This window comes from Ricinus communis, chromosome 6, assembly GCF_019578655.1.
Source record: "Ricinus communis isolate WT05 ecotype wild-type chromosome 6, ASM1957865v1, whole genome shotgun sequence".
In the NCBI taxonomy this organism is placed as follows: Eukaryota; Viridiplantae; Streptophyta; class Magnoliopsida; order Malpighiales; family Euphorbiaceae; genus Ricinus; species Ricinus communis.
Window position 1 is genome coordinate 24,105,973 of NC_063261.1, and position 23,205 is coordinate 24,129,177.

Below are 23,205 nucleotides of genomic sequence, written 5' to 3' on the forward strand. Positions count from 1 at the left end.
AGAGGGCAGAAAGAGGACGCCAATGGCCCCATGGTTATGGTTTTGTTCCAAATCAATCAAATGGTCTCTGGAAAGAAGCTTCCTCTGCTTATTCCCAAAATAAGCCTTTTTTTAAGTTAGTGAAAGTAATGAAAGTCACCATTTCATTCCTGTGTTCAATTCAATGCTCTTCATTTCTCTCTCTTTCTCAATAAAGGTAAAAAGGGCCACCCTTTTCTTTTATTCTTTTTCTTTCTTTCTTTCTTTATCTTTATGTAAATCACACTCCTGGGTTTTGTGTAGTTCTTTCTTCGGTCTTATGAAATACTAATTCTGTCTTTTTTTTTTTTTTCTTTTTTTGGTTAAAGGAGCTAATTTTTTTTACTTGGAGCTTTTTGGGGGTCCTTGGGTTTTAGGTGTTTCTTCCAAAAGTATGAATAATTCTGATAAAGAGAAGCAAGATCAGAGGTAAGACCCATCTGGGTATTCTGTTTCTTGTTTCGTTTTTATGTATTCAGGTTGGAGTTTGATTTTTCTTTTTTCCTCTTTTAACTGGCTCTTGCTTATTGGATTTTTCTTTTGTTTGCCTTTGAACTTTTTTAAGGTTGATTGTTTTACTGATTGGAATTAGATTCTATTGCTGAACCCCTTTCTCTGAACAGAAAATTGTTGGGGAGAAGTTAAAGATAAGGAATTTTATTATAAAGTTAATGACAAGGACATAGGCTAAGATTTATATGCCTACATATGATTTGACTGCTGAGAGAACTGCTGGGGAGTTAGCTTGGAATAATAGATTGTTTAGATGCCGAGCCTTATTCTGCTACTTGGCTTAATTGTAATAACAGTTTATACTTTTTCTAAGACTATAATGACCAAAAACTACATCTTTCTGTATGTTCTCTTCCGTTGCCAATTAAAGTGAGGGTTAGGATATTTATATAATCCATAGCAAATCACTTGCAGATCATCCTGCACTTGTTTTTATAAAATTAAAGGATCTTTCAAGCTTTTGAATTCGGTGGTTTGCTCTTGCTAAGATCATCTCCTCCTCCTCCTCCTCCTCCCTGTTTTAATTCAGGTTGCTGCCTATGCTGTCAGTTCCTGAAAGACTATCTTATGGAAGAATTTCATGCCCTTTAGTTAGATGAGATGAAATAATATCTGATAAATGAAAATTATGGAGGGTCCTTTGAAACATTTACTGTTGAAATAAATGTAGCTTGATATTTGAATGGTGTAGATAGCAGAAAAAAGTTTAGGAGAGTATGGGTTCAATTCAAATTGAGGGCAGATTGATGTTCTTTTACATTGATATTTGCAGTTTTCTAATTGTTTGGTTGACCATTTTCCAGGACTAACTCTGGCATGGAGGATTCAACTGCAATGACTATTGAATTCCTCAGGGCACGACTCTTGTCTGAAAGGTCTGTATCAAGAACTGCGAGACAGAGAGCTGATGAACTAGCAACAAGGGTATGTTCTATGTTGTACTATAGACTTTTGTAATTAGGAGTTAGCCAAACTTCCTCTCTAGTACCGCTATAAGGTTGGTTTTGTATCTGAATTAGGTGGCAGAGCTTGAGGAACAACTAAGGATTGTGTCACTTCAAAGAATGAAGGCTGAGAAGGCAACAGCAGATATACTTGCTATTTTGGAGGGTAATGGGATTAGTGACATTTCTGAGACATTTGATTCATGTTCTGATCGGGACACACCTTGTGAGTCCAAAGTGGGTAACAGGTCCTCCAAAGAAGAAAACTCCATCAATTCAAAAGTGAGAAACAATGACTCAGAAGAACTATCAGGTTCTGACTTTGATTTTTCTTCAGTACCTGGTAGAAGCTTGTCTTGGAAAGGTCGCAAAAATAGTCCACGCTCTCTTGAAAAATCCAAGGATTCATCAATGAGGAGGCGGAGTAGTTTTTCATCTGTTGGTTCTTCTCCAAAACAACGACCAGGCAAGTCATGCCGCCAAATAAGACGCAAAGAATCTAGGTTTGTTCATCTTACCTCATCTTTGTACATGTACTTCAGCAAATAAAATGACATATACTCTTCTGTGTTGCTTTCCTATGTATTCTCAAGCTAAGTAAAGTAATCATTTAACATGATGGTGCTCCTGTAGTTTTATCCTTCTAGTAAACTTGGTACTTTTATCAGCCTGGGAACTTGTGCAACTTGAGCTGGCCTTAAATTGTCACTTCTGGCTTCTTTGATGCAACCTTACGTAGTCATAGCATTTATATTCGACACTGTCCGAATAGACTAATATAACTATAGAAAATTAAGCACCTGTCGACCAGCATATGAATCAAATCATAGATGAAATGTAGAAAAGCGAAAATCCTAATAGATATACCATCAAAGTGCCTTGCTTTTTTTGGGAGCAATAAACTAAAACTAAGAATTTTTTTCATCATATTCAGGCCATATTTTACTACATTTTTCATGTCTAATAGATACTTAAAACATTTTTATTTTTCCAGATCTGTAGCTGAGGAATATAAAGCCAGCCCTGTAAAACGTGATTGTCCAGAAGATGAAGTTGCTGCCACTTCAGCAAATTTTCCAAGTTGCTCAGATTTTGAGCCTAAAAGGGGAGAAGTGAAACCATTGTTGGAGGACTCGCATTCAGACTGCTTAGGAAATGAACGAAATGCAAGTGATAATGGCCTTGATTATAATGTGTACAGAGGAGATAGAGACATGGAAAAGGCACTTGAACACCAGGCACAACTCATTGGCCAATATGAAGCAATGGAAAAGGTTCAAAGAGAATGGGAAGAGAAATTCAGAGAAAATAACAGCAGCACACCGGTATAGTTGATAATGCCTATTTAACTTGGAAATTATAAATTGTTTGCTTAAAAGCATACTGGTATATTGAACATGGTAAAATAGTATTTTAATTTTTGCTTATGAACACTATGATGTTTTTAACTGCTACTTTAGCTGTTTAAAAAAATTAGATTTTTCTAATACTAATTTAGATAAACTAGTTTTATCTCAATTGTAGAATAAAACTTAATGAGACTCTCATTATAGGAAGATCCACTTTTAACTAACATGAATAAATTGTGTGCGTATATATTGTGGAGAGTGGACAAGGGCCACTTGCAGGAAGCTCTTGAGATGCTTTCATTTTTCGATTTTAATTTTTTTTTTTATTTATGTTTATATTATGTCTTTATGTTACTTATCTGATATAACTGGATTGACGTTGCTTTTAACTATCTTACTCCTTGCATATCTTGGTAGCCTTTCATGGATGCTCATGTGCATATTGCATTACATTAATTCATATGCTCATCTATTTGGGACTTCTTTTGAGAAACATCTAGAAATTTTGACAATGTCATATTTCGAGGCTTAAAAGAGATTCGTCCCACTTGTTAACAATTTAGGAATTTTTCTTTTGAATGGCTTGTGCAAGTCAACATTTCCCTGAAGTCTCAAGTCAGTTGTTTAAATGTGTGGCACTAACAATCTTAAGTTTCTGTAGCATGCTTCTTCCCTCCAATAACCCCAGTTCTTATTTTCCAGGAAAGTTAAAAAAGAAATTCTATCTTAAAGAACAAAAGGGAAACTAGCTTCTCTTGATGAATCTTGGATTAACAAAAGGTTAACAGCACACCCACTCCTTTCCTATCTGAGTTATAGTTAATGGTGCACTTCCCATGTTGTTTAGTTGTGGCTCATATTTTGAGAGTTAAAATCCTGGAGTTATGTATCATTGTGACATCCATTAATTTGAAAAATTGAAGGAAAAAATATTCAAATTAGAGTAATGTTGTACTACACAATTGATTTTAAATGAAATACTACATGAATTAGTTGGATGAGAAAGAAAATAGATTTGACCTAACACTTCAAAAGAACCAATGAGAATCATTTTTCTGTTATCATGAAATACTTTTATAAAAAGATATTACTTTTCTCATAATTAACGACTTACTTTTAGGGATATTGGGAGTCTTGATTCTTTTCCTGCATGTTACAGTGTTCATGAGCATGGGGACATCAGGCTGTTATGTGCTTGTGGAAGACGGGTTAATAATGGACATAACATGCATGGTCCTAAGGAAATGCAAAGAGTCTCTGGCCTAGTTTGTATTAAAGAAAAGTTAAGCTAAAACTTGAGCTGCAAATGTGAAAAGCTAGGAAGGAGGTTACTGGAGAACTCCCATCTAAAGCTGCTATTTTTTGTGATGCACTGTTATGCTTAAGTAATTCCAGATTTTTACAAGGGTCCTTAATTCTAGTTTCTTATAGAATATCTTTCTAAGTTAATTATATATGGTCTAACCACTCAGATCACTTCAAAGTCAGACTTCTTTTCAACTCATGGTCCAGAATTCTTTTTTCAATGCATTGAGATTATTGGGGCTACGCTTCTTGAAACAGCTTCAAGTCCTTTGTGGTCTAGAGGGTATTATGTTTAGGATCTCAAATTTAAATTAAATACTGGAAATGGATGTCAATGATAGGCTGATCAGCAGTCAAACATCGATAATAATCTGTCAGGAATTTTAAACTACAGAAAGTAAGGATATTTAGAGTCTCCCGGAAAGAAGATAATGATTTGGATTTCGCTTTTGTTGTTTTTAGTGCACATGTGTGCAGAATGACTAAGAGTTCTGCTAATATAAGTTTGTAGATTAGATGTAAGGTATGTGGTTGAGAACAGTGAGGGGTTTAAATATAAGAAAAGAGGAAAGAGGGATTAGTGCCAAAAGGTAACTAGAGCAGCCCCCTTGCCGGTGATCCAGTATGTTAGGCACCATTAAGGGCTTAGGAATGTCATGGTTCAGGCACATTGCTTTTCAGGCTCTTTTTCAGGCAATCTAAGAAAAGTTTGTGCACTATTAGATATCAATGCAAAGCTTATGTTTTTTAGTTCTTAACAGTGTCCTTCAACTGGAAACTGGATTTTCTTTAGGTCCTAAAGTTTGAGCTGAAACAGAAGTGAAAGAAAGAGCAAAGCTCGGTAATCACTCGGAACTAATTAAATTAATTTTATGGAGAGTATTTGCAGATTCAACAGTCTAATAACAATTGTATACCTTTGGGAATCTAAAAAATTCAGTGTAGTAGGAGCAGTGTAAATGTAAAAGGTACCAAGTTAAGTTCCAGGATTCACAATGAGGTATCTGCCATTTATAATCTGATAGGAATAGACACCAAGTGAATATAATCTGATAAGGATCATAAAAAATGATGATTTCTGATGGATTTGGTGCCTCTGTTGAATAGGGTTGTGAATTTATAAGCATTGGGGTTTGACTGATAGCCGGTCAATGAATGCACAAGTGCAAGGAAATGAAATTGCCACCATTCAAATCTGATAAGGAACCAAACAAGAGGAAGCTACAGGCAATAGTGTATTATGTTCATGCAGGGAGCATTTCATAATAGTAGAAAGGTCACAAAATAAGTGGCATGTGAATGTTAATTTGTTTTAAGCAACAGTCAATGCCAAAATTGGATATTGGCAGCTATCTGTTGTTCATTCTCTAGTCTTTACTTGCCAGCATTACTTAAAGGTTTGTTTAGGTTGGGACGTGGGTTAAACTTCATTTAGTTTGTATAAGAATTGAAAAGGCTTTTCCTTTTGTTTTCTGCATTTTAAAAGCAGAAGCATTCTGTTATGATATGTTGTCCTAATTAAGTCTTTGAGGATTTTTTGAAATAAATAAGAAACACAGGTTGAAATCTGAGGATATGCAGATGTTTGCAAAGAAGCAATGGAAAAACAATTCAAGATTTGAGGATAGTTCCATGTCCATATGGATTTCTAGATAATTGGAAATAACTCTTCCTTGAAATAGTTTGGCCTCAGTGGCACTTAGAATACCTGTTTGTGTTGCATGCATATATTCATGCTTTTAAATATAACAGTAGGAAGAGCGAATTCGCATCTTAAATTTGTGAGTATAACTCATTATTCGTTAGTTAATTGCCTTGTCCAAAAATCTGGTTTAAGTTGCATGTGAAACTCATTAGGAGGTATTACCTGCCTGTAGTTTCCTATAATGTTGCATTAGTAAAGGGCACTTGGGCATAATGAAATCTGGTGCATGAGCCTTGCTTATGATTATTGGCTTAGGTCTCGTGTTTAAATAACTCTTACCTTAAGATGAATGAGGTATAATCATCATTTCTTTTTGTTACATAAGAATGACTCATTATTTTCTGTGTATTGATGAATGCTCAATGCTAAAATCTGCTTGTACCGATTGTAGTTATTTAGAAGCATACAACTGTCTAGGTTGATTTCTTGCATAAAATAGTTCCTACACTTATTCTGTTGAATTCTCACATTCCTGTCTCTTGGTCACAATTATTAGGATTCATGTGATCATGGGAACCGCTCAGATATCACGGAGGAAAGATATGAGATCAGGGAACCAGCTAAAGGCCCTGCTACAACAAATGCCATCCAAACTGAAGGGTTGTTGTCAGTAGTTGAAGGTGTGTCCAATACTCAGCCCCATGGCTTTCTACCATCTTCACATGTTGATGCGGTATGCTTGGAGGAAAGAAAAAGCAGTATTGCTCCTGTTCCTGAATTCTCCACTCAAGATTCTGCGTTCCCCATGGCCAAGGCAAAGCAGAATCAAAAGAACCCTGGAAACAACGATCATTCTCCATTACTTATTGCTCACCATGATTCAGCTTCATTTGGTTCACAATATTCCTCTGGGAGCCAATCTGTACTCAGCTTCCCTTCAAATACAGGTAGTAGTTTTAACAAAGGGAAAGCAACTTCTGGAAGTGAAAATGAACGTTGCGCATTGGTGCCACATAAAGCATCTGGTGGGTTGGGCGGGGTGCTTGAGGCACTTGAAGAAGCAAGGCAATCACTCCAACAGAGAATCAACAGATTGCCATCAGTAGCCACAACTGTTAGAAAATCTGTTGAGTCTTCTGTTTCCACCACAATCTCAAGGGATGAAGTACAGATTCCTGTTGGATGTGTTGGACTTTTCAGGTTACCGACTGATTTTTCAGTAGAAGGCAATACTCGAGCAAACTTACTAAGTTCAAGTGCTCAGTTAAGTTTGGGAAACCATTATTCTGATAGAGGAGTTCCAGCAGCTGCCAGCAATCAATTTGTGGCAAGCCCATACTTACAGGGTAGGTCAAGCTCATCCACCGAGGATCAATTTCTTTCCAGCCAATATGTTGGAGGCGGGTCAAGAATCCCAACACCAAAGCCTTATTTTGATCCATACTTGGATACAGGTTTACCTTCTTCAAGTAGGTACACTTATCCCAATTATCCCATTAATACCTCCTATCCTGACCTGATGCCACGTATCCCCAGTAGAGAAGGATCCTTAGCACCTGTTCCAGGTAGAATTGTCAGTATGCCCATTTCAAATCACTTCTCATTCATTGATGATAATTTTAGACCAAACATGTATAGATAGTAGCATGCCATTGCAGATCTGCAGGTTTTCTGCAGCTAGCTTTTCTCAGGTTTCAGATATAGTTGATTTTGCAGTATAATAGTGAAGGTCATTACCCTTGAAAGGGCTTGTGTTTGTACCACTCACATGTTGTATCATTGTCTGTTGTAAGATGAGCTTTGTTGAGAGATGCAGTTTTACTTGTGTTTCCGTATTTAATTCATGCTTTTGGTTCCAATCTTGCAAATCATAAATAAACACTCTTGCAGTCATGGTGGTATTTTTCTTCCTATTTTATTGGGTAATGCACAGATCATTTGTTCCAAGATTCACTTCTTGCAAAAGATACTTGAAAAGAAAGTACAAGTTATTTTTGAATTTTACTTTAGTCATGCCTATATATTTTAGTTTCATTATCTAGACTTAGCCAGATAAAGAAAAGTCATCAGACAGATTATGGAGGAGGATTCAGCATTAGCTAGACCAGGGTTGAGAGTTTTCCTGAAAATGTTCTGGCTGTAGAGCTATATCAGTATAATCTCCAGAAACTAGAACTTTTACAAGCATAATTTCACTAGACCAACCAGACCCACCTTAGCTTATGGCTTTGTATTAGTTGTTAAAATGCAGTCAAGAAGGTTTGTGCAACTACTTGAAAGTTTAATTGCAATTGCACTTGGGTGGATTCACCAAGTGTTACTATCAAATTAAATGACTTTGGATGTTCAGATTCACTAGAGTTTTTCTAGGATTTTTAAGTTATTTCTATAAATTGTGATGAATTTAAAAATTTACATGACAAGAGATTACTAAAAAATAATGATTGTATGAGTATTAAAAGAGATATATTAATTAGTCTAAAAAAGAGAGGTATATAAACTGTTATTAAAAATTTTATAATTTTATTTTCAATCATTTAATTACATTGCTCTATCATCGTAAGAATTATTCTAGATTTTTAATCTATTTCTTTGAATTATAAATTTAATTTAGTTCTTGAAAAAAACAATTTCACTCAATCATTTAATTATTTTGAATTTTTCTTCTTACCCTCTTTCATAATAATGATTCTAAGATTCTTAATCTATTTCTTTTGAATCTACATATTTTTGGTTTGATTTTATTAAGAAAGTCCAATTTTATAAATTTGTACAAGTATCTAAATAACTTATAACTAATAAATCACATACATCTTCATTGTTAATATCTAATTCACATAAATATTTTATTGCTTGTTTAAAGGATGGACACTAAGCTATTTTATTGTTATAAATTATTTATATTAGTGACCATTTTTTCATTCAAATATTCTAATTCCATTTCCAAGCATAATTAAAGTACAAGTAGGTGAGAAAAATAAAAAATATATATTTCTAAAATAATATTATAAAAATTTATGATCCTTAAATAATAGAATTTTCTAATTCAAAAAGAATTTCATTATCATATACATATTCAAATTAGAAACTTATATATATATATAATTTATTTCTAATAATGCTGCAAACATATATATTAATTTTAATTCATATAAATATTTTATTGACATGACTTCCGCGTAGGAAATGAGTCCGGACTATTTTATAGGTATAAAAGTTTTTATCAGTTTAATTGATAATAAAAAAGGTATAAAAGTCTTAGATTTAAATGTTACCTCTATGCATATCCAAATCAAATAAAAAGGAATGCACTAACAAAATGTATGCATCTCTCCCTCACTAGTCAAGAGAAAATTACATTACTTGTGCTATTCTTTTTATTTTATTTCAATAATATATTTTTTTTCTCTTTTTAATTTTTGGCTTTATATTTTTTAAAATTTTTATACTGTTTCTTTTTTAAAAAATTTAGTTATTCTCATTTTGCGGATTCTTCTTCGTACTTGCTCTATCACTTTCTTTTTTCCTTACTACTATTTTCCTTTATTAAGTTGGATTTATATTTGGTTTATTTTAGGTTTCTATTTCGTTTTAATTTATATAAAATAATTATATTTAAATTTTTTAAGTCTACATATAATTTAATTTTTTTCTCAAAATTTGCATTATAAAATATAAACCGAACATAAACTGAATATAAATCTAAAAGAAATCAAACATAAACTTACGACATTAAATCAGTTACTAAACAGAAACTAATTAATAATTAATATGTTGTTATTTAATAGTTTAAAAAATTTAAATTAGCATCCACAATAATAAAAAGAATGAAAAGCTACATTATTATATTCTTATTTCAATAAAAAAAATTATTATATCAATTCTTTTTTATACATTTCTACAAGTTTTTTTGATTGTGTCCATATAACGATATTTGGCCCAATGATGCTTTATTCATTTCTTTATCCTTCATACTTCATTCTACCTTTTAATGGCAATACAAATATGTTTTTGACTTCAATTGGGATATTTTATATAATTTTTTAAAACTTTTTATTCAGGATCGATAATATATGAAAATAAATAAATAAAAAGTGACATATTAGACAATAAACACATATTTTATTATTTAAAATTAATAAATATCTATCAATTATTTATCAGTTTAGTGTATAAATAAAAATATATATTAAATATATATAATTTTTTTTATTAGTAATTTGATAATTATTTGCTTCAATGTGTAGTTATCCTTCTCTCTTTAGTGTATATATGACTTGTCGTTTTCCAACACAAATCATCATTCGATAAGTATAAGGCTGCATAAATAAATCACTATTATCGAAATAGCAATGAAAAGTACAAAATCGGGCTTGAATCCATGGAAAATTATTTTTGAATCAAGAAACTCAGCTGCAGCAAAAGATCTTTCGGTAAATGTTTAAAAATATTTTAAAATTATAATTTATTTTTTAAAATTATTCTTTTTGTTTTTTTAAATTTATAGTATGGTTATTTTTTAGTTGTTTTATAAAAAAAAGAGCTAAAAAATATTTAAAAAATCATAATTTTAAAAGAAAGAGATAAAAGATTATACATTTGATATTTTAACACAGTAAAAATAAAATAAATAAAATACTGTAAATACATATTTTTACTTTAATTTAAGGTTTTGTTTCAAAACACATGCTGAAAATTATTCTAAAAATAAGAAGAAACTGATTGTAATCGGACCATAACATCCCAAAAATAGTTAAATTAAAGAACATGGGAAAAATTGATGCATACAACAAATTACCAAGTGAGAGAACAGATGCATGAAATTGAGTATGGCCAAGAATGAAGAGAAACAAAATAGAGGGAAAAGTGAAAAGGAAAACTCTAAGGAAAGAAACCTATACTTCTTTCCCCTCTTCCCCCACATTATTTATTTCTTCATTTTATTTTTCATTTCTCTATTCTTTTACTTTTTATTTGTATTTATTTCTTCTTTTATATAATTATTATTACTAAAATTAAAAAAAAATAATTAGTAAAAATTAGATTTAAAAATAAAAGTAATCCAATAAAATATTATTTAAAAAGATAAATTAATTAGTCTAATTATTAATTAGATCTTAAACTTTATACTTTTTAACAATTTCATCCAATTATTATAAAATTTTAGAACAAATATTCATTGCTTTCAAGTTATTATCAAATACACTTTTCGACAACAATTTTAGAAATTTCAAAATGAAAAAATAACATAGCAAGTTAATTATATTTATTAAAAGAAAAATTAATGAGTCCTACAAAAAATCTACTGTATTTAGACATAAGATAGATGTAAGACGTGAAAATATGTACATATGTGAGACTTTTAATGACAATATTGTTAAGTCTATAACAAACTTCTTTTACTGATTTGCAACTATTATTTTTTTTACTAAGTACATTCGATTTTCCTCATCATCTTTTTTACCATAAAGTTTTAAAATTTATAATCAAAAAGTACTTTTAAAAATAAAGTACAAATATAAATATTTATTTTAAAATTTTAAAATATTAAATAAAACTATTAAAAACATAAAATTTAAAATTTAATTAATAATTATTCCTATAACAACGGAATACCTACTCATGGATTACATCACCTGTGTTTACCCGTCTCTAAAAGTAGGATTATTTGTATTGGTTGTTGTTTTGGCTTGAATAATGTTTTCATGACTAATAAAGAAATGGAAAAGAAAAGGTCAAAAACGTGGATTGTAAGCCTATTGCAATGAACAAATTCAAGAATTCTCCATCCATTGAATGGCTAAATCAAGAAATAGATATACGACATCACCATACAGCGCAATTAGATCATGTAATACAATTATTCATATTTTAAATGAAATAAAAATTAATTTAGAATTTTAAATAATTAGATTTGTGTAAAATTAATTATAACTAAAATATTTTAATAAAATAAATAGGATTTTTACGTGAATTTTATATTATTAAGTCAAAATATTTTATAATTTTAAAATATTTTTTTAATTATATTTTTTTCATATTATTTATCAAATAAAATAAATTTTTTAATAAATTACAACAGTATTAAGCTCATTGAGCCTTAAAAGAAAAATATTCAGACCTCTAAACTTTTGGAAATAAATTTTTCAAAAATATTTCAATGAACTAATGAATGATCCAAAAGATTTTTTAAATTTTCATTTCTTAACAAATTTGAATACATTATTTATTTATGAATTTTAAATATTAAAAGAAATAGATAATGGTTTTGCTAAGATTAGAATTTGTGCTGAGTCTTACATATTTATTTTATTTCAGATTAATGGCTTTGGGAGTTGTTGTTGCTTGTAGAAGTAATGCATGAGCAAGTCAGCGACACGTAGCTGAATCAAAACGACCAAATCCTAGCGTGGAAATCCAAACGTTTTGATTCTTGATATTGAACAAGTATATATTCATATACATATATAAACCCTAAATAATTCCAATAATTTGAAGTCCTAAAACATCGATCCAATCCAAGAACACACATATTTAGCATTCCTTTTATTCAGCTCAACTCATCAACCAACACACTCAGAGAATCAAGAATCAATAACCAAGGATATCAAGATTCAGGACTTAATCAAGAAGTTAATCCTGTCAAAGAACATTAATCTTAAAGACACTTGCCGGCACAAGGAGGTTGAACATTTGCCAGAAGGGTATCCAAGAATTACCACAATGAAAGATCATACGACATCAAGCTCGAAGAAATCTTCATTTCTCGGCACATTATACGATGATATGTCACTAATACTTGAAACTGGACCATTCCCTCATCATGGCCAGAAAAGTGATCAAGACCAGGCAAGGAAATCATCATCAGATGTTGATCCAAGGTTGTTAATGTTGCTAGAATTTTTCAGACAACTCTACGTTAGGAAAAGGGATATGTTCAAGAAAATGTTTCCAGAGTCACATGATGACGAGTTTGTTGATCAGATGTTGAAGAAAATTGGTGCAATGTTATCTACTGCAAAATCAGAAAAAAGGGAAGATAAAACTTTGCAGAGAAGCTTGAGTGTAGGCTCGCCCCGGCCACGCTCTATAGATGGAGATGAACCCCCATTGAGACTAGAGAGGTTCAAGGTTCGGACGCTGGTTCCCGGCGGCGGCGGCGGTGACAGCAGCAGCGGGGGCCAAGGTGATACCAAGTCTGGTGGTACCAAATCCAAATAAAATAAAGTAAAGAAGGTCAAAAAAAAAAAAAAGCTCTCGTAATTTTCCTTTGTTCTTTTGTTCTTTGTAAACAATATATGTAAGGTGAGATAATAGCTACAAGTTTTCATTTCTTTAGAGATTTTATATATGTTAAAATATTGGCTACATGAGTCATTCTGTGGTATTTAGGTAGGGTCAGGGCTTCATCAACTTGAAAGATTTCAAGGTCTCATGATAATTTGTATTGCTCTAGTTTTCAATCACTTGCTGGAAAACTTAATAGTCTTTTGTACTACTCACCGCGAAGTAATTCTCTGGTTATTTTCAATATTGTTCTTTCCCTTAGATAAGTTATATATTTATCCATAAAAACGGATATGGAGCCTTAGCACCATTGATCACTACAGTGATTTTCTATTTCTAATATAAAAAAACTAGTTTGAAATTGAAACTGATCGTTGATATGATTATGACATAAGTATTTAATTGCTAAGGAATAATGACTAGTTAGAATCTTCAGGGAGGAAGACTAGCAGTCTGACATGAATTTAATCTAATTTGGAAATTGCTGCTATTGAGAAAACTCCTTATTTAGGGATCACTGAACTTGGCATCCTGATAGGTTTGGCCAGTTCACTGTTAAATCGGCTTACTTCCTTTGAATCAGTTTCATGGCACTTCTTAGGTGGGATCTTCTTATTCTCAGTTGTCTTTTCTTTCAAACTGGAAGAAACTTTGGGATGCCAAAATTCCTCCCAAATTTAAGGCTTTCTTTAGAGAATGGTTAGGGGTAAGCTTATCCTTTTTAAGAGAAAAACCCTGAATATGCTATTCTTGTGTGTCCTAAAGTCAAGCAAGTTTGATGTAGTTGCAGAATGTCTTATATTACTAATGATTACTCTCTCTCCTTTATTATACACTCGTAGTCTAATATGTCGGATTCATGGGCTATCAATAGTCAAGATATCCTCCTTAGAATTGTTACTATGCTCTAGACTACTTGGAAGAGCAGGCAAGGAAATAAATTGGCTAATGAGTATAATGCTGATTGGCTTACTAATAATCATATTCCTGCTCCTATCAGGCTTAGGGATTCCTCCTCTGACATGGCGACATCATTATTCTGGCGAGGGACAGATCAAGAAAGCTTGTTGATGGTGGTAACTCTCTGAGCTTGTGGCCCCTCCCTCAATCAGGCTCTTCAATTGGCTTAAACAATTTTGTTATTCCTCCTCAAACAGGATCCTTGTTTCTCCTGTGTTTGATTTCCAGGCTCAAGTGCCTTGGGAGGTTGATAATTCTGTACCCCAAGCAAGAGAAAGATTATGTTTTTCTTGCTAATATTTCTGTAATTCTAGATAGCCAGCTAAGCATTTTGAGATAGGGAGCCTTCCTTTTTCTTGGGTGTCTAATTGTCCCCTGAATCTTTATTTATTTTGGATTCCGATTTCTAGGTTTAATATGTTTTCCTATTCACCAAGAGAAAAGTCCATGCCCAAATGAGTTGGCATCAGGAATATGTTGTCTTGCAATATTTCGCTTTGAATTTATATATCTCTGCCAAAAAAACAAGAAATTACATAAAATACTTATTTTTAAAAAATAATATCATTTCTACGAAAAAAATGTTTTCGTTTCAAATATACATAAGCAAATTTTTTAAAAGAATCTTGGTAACTTTCATTTGTTTTTTTTTTTTTTCTTTTACAGAATTATATAAGATGAAGTTTAATTTTTTTTTCTTTAACCCTTTTATTATCATCTTTTTTACGCATCACCGCTCTTTTTATTTTTTTAATATGCTCTCTCTTTCTCTCTCTGTGTGCGAGTGTGAAAAGCATAAGAAAAATGGATGTGGAGATAAACACAATACATTTCTTACACATACAACATCCTCTTAATGAAGTTCATATCTTTGAGTGTATGTATGCTGAAGGGATGAGTGCTTGTCCAAGCCATCTCAACTGTGGTATTGAAAAATATAGTGTTTCCAAAAGCATTTAAAGGGTGATAGAAATTCTCATGTTTATTCTACTTGTCCTCATATTAGATAACAGTATATAAAATAAATATATTTTGTAATTAGATTTAAGATACAATAAGCATTTAACTCTCTTGCTATTATGAGCTTTTGCACACTTCAAAAGAAATTTGTGAGATTTTGATTTATTGATTAATGGTAGAAAAAATATATTGAATCCTTTTAATTTGTTTATTGATTGTGTTTTTAGAATGTTGGGTTTTCTGAGAAATAGCTGATTGCAAATGATATTTGAATACTCACATAAGGTATTTGATAAATTTCCTTAACAATATATATTTTATTTTTACTTTCGGTGATGGTTTAATAGGTGTGGTGCTGATGGATTTGCTATCATATTCAAAGCAATATATATACTAAAGATACCACAATATATACATAGATACAATTTTTTGATATAAGTTTAAGAAAAAAGAGATTTGCGTGTAATTTTGTTACTTTGATATGTTATAAATTTTTATATGTAGTAGCGCAAATATTATTGTTTCTTTTTCATTTCTATTGTTTAGAAGTATATAAGATAGAAGGAAAATGAGGAGAATGAATTGATAGGATGATTAAAGAAAGAATAAGTGGATTATTATATGACTTACAAAGAAAAGGAGATGATACGAAGCATTAATTCAAAACTTGTTCTTATTCAAGTTAATTCATATTTTTTTCTTGTGCTGCTACTCATGTATGGACAAGCAACAAAATAACTATTTGAATTGGCTAATAAGTTGAACTAAATGAGATTATGTTTTGCACTAATGATGTTTGATAATATGCTTATTTTAAGAAATTGGTGAAACTTTTTAGATGGTGACAAAGTTATTTATATACTATATATATATATATGAAATATATACTAAAATCTGTAGAATGTACACCATGTATTATAATTTTTTTATATATATTTTTCTAAAGATATAAACATAGTGAGTATATTATATATAAGGAATATATATTAAAATAAATTGAATGTATTCCAATATTTTGAATAAACACTTATATTATATCTTTGCTATTGAAGAAAATTAAATTTCGGAATAAAAATATGTTAAACAAATTGAAATCTTGATTAAAAGTTATTTAACATATATATTTTACACCCAACATATAATAAAATAAGTGTAATGTATTAGTATTTCCTAAGAGTTCATTTTTTTATTTTTATAAATATGCAATTTATATAAATTAAAATATATATCATATTTTGTTGAGCATATATACTATTTGCTGCTACTTTTGGTTTTTTTTAAAGGTACAAGTATTTAAAATATACTATAAACTTAAGCAACAGATACTAAAATAAATATAATATTATACCAATTTTTAGATTTTGCCTTTTTAATTTTCTATATTTGAAATAAATAAATAAATAAATAAATAATTTTTTAAATACTAAATATATATTTCATATATTTCATATTTTATCAAATGAATCTTATTTACTTCTACCTTTCTTATTATACTATGTTATAAGTGTACATATTATTTAATAATTTCATAGAAATGTAGAATAATAAAGTAATTATCATAATGCTATTTTTTAATTTCTAATAATCACGATGAGTTATTATATAAATATTAACTAAATCAATCAATTAAAACTGATATTATTACTATTAAAAAATAATTTTTAAATTAATATTTTAATTAAATAAATTAATATATATTTAATACATATATATATTTTATTGTATGTGTACAAAAAGAAATTCTCTTTATGATAATTTTTAAATTATTTTAAAAGAATGTGACATATATAAAATAAATTATGTTCTTAAACAATAATTTTAGATATTAATTATATATATATTCAGCTCTCTAATAATTTAATATACAATTAAATTAATATTATTAAATAGATACTAAATAAATATCAAATATATACTAAACAAATGTAACCTGTAATGCAATCACTAAGCACATCAGCTCATTAATCATATGGAAATTTATGATTGAAGCAAACTCAAAATTTAATTTATTTGTATTTTCTCTAATGGATGGTGCATTTTGGCCTCTAATATTTATGGCGTGGTACAAATATTAAATTTGATAATAATATATAGAGCTCATTAATCATTTGGAAAGAAATTAAGTTTTTAATAATCACTTAGGCCAAGTGACTTGGAAATGATGAGATTAAATTTTTCAGACCAACATTAATAAGTGTTTTGATAATACATGTCTTCATTGTCATCCATGAGTTCAGATTATTTAGTAAAATATTCAAGCAGGTTTAAATTTATTGATGTTTTTGGAATGAGAGATGCACTGATTTTAAGACCTTCTTCTTTTGTCACTGTCTTTAACATTCTGATACAGTATTACTTTTATGAGAAGCTAAAGTAATTGAACTCACTAATTAAATAATTATTTTTATAAGGCATATGCCATCATTAATATATTTTTATATAATACAATATTATTCATTAATGAATTATTATATTTTTTGACTTTTTATTCTCAAATAAATATTACATATGGTCACTTGATGCGGACCGTAAGGTATAAATTATGTCCCACACAGAACCAAAATGATATACACATTTTTTGAATTTTCCCCTCACTTTAAAAAAAATCTCGTGGTTAAAATTTAAAGGTATTTTTTTATAATAATGATTTTCCGTCATTAAAAAAAAAATACCAATATCTAAGGCAATGTTTTTTATTCTTTGCACAAATTTTTTTTATCATTTTATAATTTTCAATATATGAATTTTTCAGATAAAAGAAAATATATGGTTACGAATCGTGACAAAAAATGTATTTTCAATTTACAAAGATTTAGTCATTATTATCATATTTCTTATATTTGATAAATGAATTTAGAGATTAACCATTCAAAATATCATTGTTTGACTGTTAAATCAATATCAGCGGATCAATAATTTTTTAACTTGCGATTTAACAGTTAAATATTAGAATTATGAGTTGTTAAGCTCCAAACTCACGTTATCAAACTCAAATAACATTATAATGATTACCGATCGACATAAATATGACTGAATTCTTACAAATCGAGACTTTTTGACTATAAAATACTTTTTTTATCACGATTTGTAAACACGTACTTTTTTTTATCTAAAAAAGATACAACATACCGAACATCATAAAATAATATAGCTATATGATACTTTTATTTATCCAATTATATATAGAGCACCAATAAGCTAAAATATTAATGGGTTTTTATTCTTTAATTCTTTCTATTCACCCTAATTCACAAAGTTAATGGTTCTTTTATTATATAATTTTTCTGATGGAATGCAGAATAAACTTGATCTACTAAATTAGGTTACACAAATAATCAAGGCCATGCAAATGGAAATACTTTTTCTTTGTTATTTAGAAGTGTTGACACCCATAACTTCAATAATACTGGCTAGCTTTGTTCTGAATATTGATAAGAGTTAATTCACATTTAGTTTATGATGGATGAGAGTCCTTCAACAAAGAGGATACCTCAATCAATCTATAGCGCATGACAGTGACCCATTTAACTTCCTACTTAACACTTTTTTCTACTTTTTTCTTCAAAAAGAAAACAAAAAAATAAAATAAAAGGATGACAATAGCATTGGAATTTTGATCCCTTACAAAAAAAAAAATACGTGGTATGAGATTAAAATATAATTTTTTTAAAATATTCTATTTATAAGTAACAATATAAAATAACTATTTTGTTTATCTTGTTTATAAATAATAATATAAAATAAATTTATTAAAAGTAATAACAATTTGAAATATTTTAGCATCTTTTTAATAAAATTTATAAAAAAATTTAGAAAATTTATAAATTTATAAATGTAAACATATTTTAAAATATTTTTATATTTTAATTCATTAATTATATATATTTAGTATTAAAAATATAGCTAATGGTCTTTCTTTAGAATTAGAAAAATATTTAAAAACTGAGTTTTAATTAATATAATATTAAATAAAACATTAACATAATTAATTAATTAATAAATCAATTTATATAATAAATATAAAAATAATACATTATTATAATACATTATTTATATATGTACTATTAAAAATTATTGAATTTAATAATCAGTTAATTGAGTTTAAACATAAGATATCTAAATAAATAGCATATAGACCCCTTGGTAATTAAAAAAAAAAAAAACTTTTCTAAATTTAAGACTAACCATAACCAAACAACTGGCCTTTATTACTTATATTGTATTACCTTTTAATATTTTTATATTTTAGACGTGGAATGCTCTAACGTTTAGGATGGGGCCACCAATTGTGAACGACTCATAAAATTAAAGAATAAAGTCAATCGTTATTTTATTATTTGGATTCAATTTAATTATTTTTTAAAATTTTGAATATTTCAGTTTAAATTTTTACATATTTAATTTAAATTAGTTTTATTTTTTATAAAAAATAAGATAATAAATTACATTCTCTCTAAAAAGAAAATGAATAGAATAAAAATATATTATTTTTTAAATAAATTCAAATATATAATATTGATATTTAAAAAAAATTCTATAATAAAAAAATAAATATTATTATAGTATTTTTACTTTTTACTTAATAATAATAGTGAAAGAGATAATTATAATAGTTATACGATCATTATTATTATTTTAGTTATAAAATTAAGTTGATAAATATAATTTAATAAATTTTTGATATTTAAAATTAATATAATATTTTTTAGAAATTAATAGCAAACTAACTATATATATAAATATTTTACTTTTTAAAAATTTTATTAGTACAATAATATAAAAATATTTAAAAATATTTGTAATCTATTTTAAATTTTTTAGTATTATCTAAATTAATATAATTTATATCACTATTTTTAAATTGAAAATATATTATATAATTAAAAAATAATTTATTATTGAAATAATATAATTTAAATTATTATTTTTTAGAATTAGAAGTATTATTTAATTAGAAAATTAATGTATTAATTAATATAATATTAAAAAATAACTAATATGTTATTTCTTATGATAGAATAAGTATTATTATGTGATTAGAAAATTATTTATTAATTAATATAATATTAAAATATAATTAATATCCTATTTCTTATAATTAGAGTTAGTATTTAATTAAGAATGTAACTTATTAATCAATATTAATAAAAAAAGATAAAATTATACATTAACTTGAATCTCATGTGTCAAAATTAAATACACATATTAAAATAAAAATTATATATACAAAAATTAAGCACATACTAGTCGTTTAGCCGTGTGCTTATTAAATTAAGTTCATGAATAAAATTTAATATAATTTTTAGTATTTAATATTTATTCGGTATATTTTAAAAATAGCAGTAAACTATATGTTTTAAATTTTTTCTTGAATATTTTTATATTTTTAATTTTTATTAATGTATTAATATAAAAATTATTCTAAAATATTTATTAATTAATTATAATATTATATAAATTAATACTATCAATATAATTAATATTAATATTACTATCTTTTAGAATAAAAATTATCTTATATCAAAAATTGACTTATTAGTAAATATATTATTTAAAATATTATTTTTTAGAATTATAATCATTATCTAATTAGAAAATTAATGTGTTACTATATAATATTAAAATATAATATTTTTAAAATAATATATATATATACTAGTTAATATTATTTTTTTGACATGTATGCTTAACTTTTTATATGTATGCTTAAGTTTTGACACATAGAATATTTATTTTGACATGTGTACTTATTTTTGATACATAAGATTTAAGGCTATATGTAATTTTATAGTTTTTTTATTAATTTATTGATTAAGAAATTAATTTCTAATTAAATAATGATAATAATTTTAAAAACAAATTATTAATTAATTTTTATATTATATTAACTAATAAATAGTTTTATAATCAGGATAATGAAACTAATTTTATTCTATGAAATATTATATTAATTATATTTTAATATTATATTAACTAAAAAGTAGTTTCTAATTGGATAATAATTCTAATTCTAAGAAATAATATCTAAAATTATTTTTTAATATTATATTTAATATAATTTTTTAAATTATATAATAAATTTTTAATTTAAAAATAGTGATACCAATTATATTGATAGTATTAATTCATATAATACTATCATTAATTAATAAATATTTCTAAAATATTTTTATATTGTTATATTAATAAAATTTTGAAATTTTAATAAAAATAAAAATATTTAAAAATAATTAATTTATTATTATTTTAAAAATATTATCAATTAATATTAAATTTTAAAAATTTTGATGGATATAAATTTTATTAAATTATATCTATCAACTTAATTTTATAATTAAAATAATAATAACGATCATGCAATGCATAGGTAAACGATTAATTATTATCTAATTAAAAAATTAATTATTATCTAATTAGGAAACTAATTATCAATATATTATTTCTTAAGAGTAGAATAAGTTATTAATCAATAAATTAATAAAAATTATAAAATTACACATAAAATTATAAAAATTATACAAATTTTATTTGTGTCAAAAATAAATATATATATCAATATAAAAATTCTATATGTCAAAAAAATATATATAAAAAAAATTTAGATTTTAGAAATTTATATATGTATATATATATATGTATATGAGTTCATTTCTTACTCAAGTCTTAGGATATTTTTGCATCTCTATATTCACTTTTTCCATGTTCGAATTGTTTTATTCAAGTTGAATAGATGTAATTATGGCGCACTTAAGGATATAGGTGCTAGTTGGCATTCTTTTTCAATTTTCTCACTTAAGTCTTCCATTAATAATGCCTTTTAAAGTCTCCCACCAATCTGGAATATACAACAAGTCCACTTCACAAGTGTTTAGCTAAGTTCCAACTGAAATAATAAAAAATTAAAAAAAAAAGGACAAAAATCAAACTTTTTTTTTATACATGTAAAGACATGGCAATAGGCCAAATTAAGGACAAAGTGTCATTTTGGCCCCTCAACTTATGTAATTAGGTCAATCTGGCTGAATTACAATTTGTAGCTAATAAGTTCAAAATTTTATATTTGACCCAGATTTTGATTTCAGTCCACGGGTTTACTATGTGAGACTAATACTTTAACATAGAAATACTAAATAATTTTTATTTTTTTCAATCTCTGCTTTCTTCTTTTCTTCTTCGATCTCTTAGTAACAACCACCATAAAATAAAAAGCTTTATATTGTTAAGGCTTAATTGCAAAAGAATATTCGACATTTGACATTTTTTCAATTTAATCACATTTTTTTAATTGTAACAATATCATGCATGACCTTATCAATTTTTTCAAATCAATATATAAATGAGATTTTCGGTGAAGTTTATCCCACGTGGCTACCGGAGCTCTGGTAAATTAAACACGTAGAAATTGTGCGTTTTAAAACCAAATCAGAAATGGTGCATTTTGGACAGAAGAAACAGTGCATTTTTGAATCTTAAATCGAAGCTCCTTGTTTCTTCAATCTCTAACCCTAATTTCCAAATTCATCTGCATAACTAAAGTACTCCAATAAAAAGCTCTAGTTGTTCTTATTCTCATACTTAATATGCCCCCAAACTCACATTTGTCTACTAGTTTGAAGCTAATGGTATTGTATTAGGTTGATTGAAAGTAATTCATTCTTTATTTTGGTAGTTTGATGCTTCATATGCGAGCTCGATAAGTAGTTCGATGGCTTCACCCTGACATACCAATGGCTTCCTTATACGAAAGAGATGATGAATCATTTGAAGGCTGAAAGGGACGCGTTAAAAGAGGTAATGAAGGTGAAGAAGGTAATGGAGAAAATGATGGTTGAGAAAGTATGTAGCTGTAAAGAAAAGAAGGAATAATTTGAGTTACTGCAGAAAACTATTGATGACTGCAGAAAACTATTGATGAGTCAATTCAAGTAACTCCAATTTGATGAAAATAGTTTTATCATATGAGGGCAATAAATTTAGAGTTTGATTCTAAGAAGAAAAGGCTACATGAGAGTGTATTCTCTTGCAATTAAGCCAGCTCAATTCAAGTAACTCCAATTTTATAAAGATGGTTTATCATATGAGGGCAATAAATTTAGAGTTTGATTCTAAGAAGAAAAGGCTACATGAGAGTGTATTCTCTTGCAATTAAGCCAGCTCAATTCAAGTAACTCCAATTTTGTAAAGATGATTTATCATATGAGGGCAATAAATTTAGAGCTTAATT

At 27.7% G+C, this 23,205-nt stretch overlaps 2 protein-coding genes across 2 annotated transcripts; both read left to right on the forward strand.

Annotated features, from left to right (window-relative positions):
• LOC8277620 lies at window positions 1-7,614 on the forward strand. The gene is made up of 6 exons (XM_015728054.3): window positions 1-196; window positions 348-447; window positions 1,335-1,455; window positions 1,551-1,978; window positions 2,470-2,800; window positions 6,331-7,614. The coding sequence occupies exons 2-6, from the start codon at window positions 413-415 to the stop codon at window positions 7,414-7,416; spliced, it is 2,001 nt and encodes a 666-aa protein (XP_015583540.1). The 5' UTR covers window positions 1-196; window positions 348-412; the 3' UTR covers window positions 7,417-7,614.
• A 4,657-nt stretch (window positions 7,615-12,271) lies between these two features.
• On the forward strand, window positions 12,272-14,920 carry LOC8277621. Its single transcript, XM_002533614.3, has 2 exons — window positions 12,272-13,010; window positions 14,062-14,920. Exon 1 carries the CDS (start codon window positions 12,498-12,500, stop codon window positions 12,993-12,995), a length of 498 nt encoding a protein of 165 aa, XP_002533660.1. The 5' UTR covers window positions 12,272-12,497; the 3' UTR covers window positions 12,996-13,010; window positions 14,062-14,920.
• The last annotated feature ends 8,285 nt before the right edge of the window (window positions 14,921-23,205 follow it).

What these genes read in the sequence shown, in the direction of transcription:
- LOC8277620 (XM_015728054.3), top strand. Translation starts at nt 413, where the DNA reads ATGAATAATTCTGATAAAGAGAAGCAAGATCAGAG. An exon ending in AAAGAGAAGCAAGATCAGAG is followed by an intron (nt 448 to 1,334) that starts GTAAGACCCATC and finishes ACCATTTTCCAG; the next exon opens with GACTAACTCTGGCATGGAGG. An exon ending in ATAAGACGCAAAGAATCTAG is followed by an intron (nt 1,979 to 2,469) that starts GTTTGTTCATCT and finishes TTATTTTTCCAG; the next exon opens with ATCTGTAGCTGAGGAATATA.
- LOC8277621 (XM_002533614.3), top strand. Translation starts at nt 12,498, where the DNA reads ATGAAAGATCATACGACATCAAGCTCGAAGAAATCTTCATTTCTCGGC.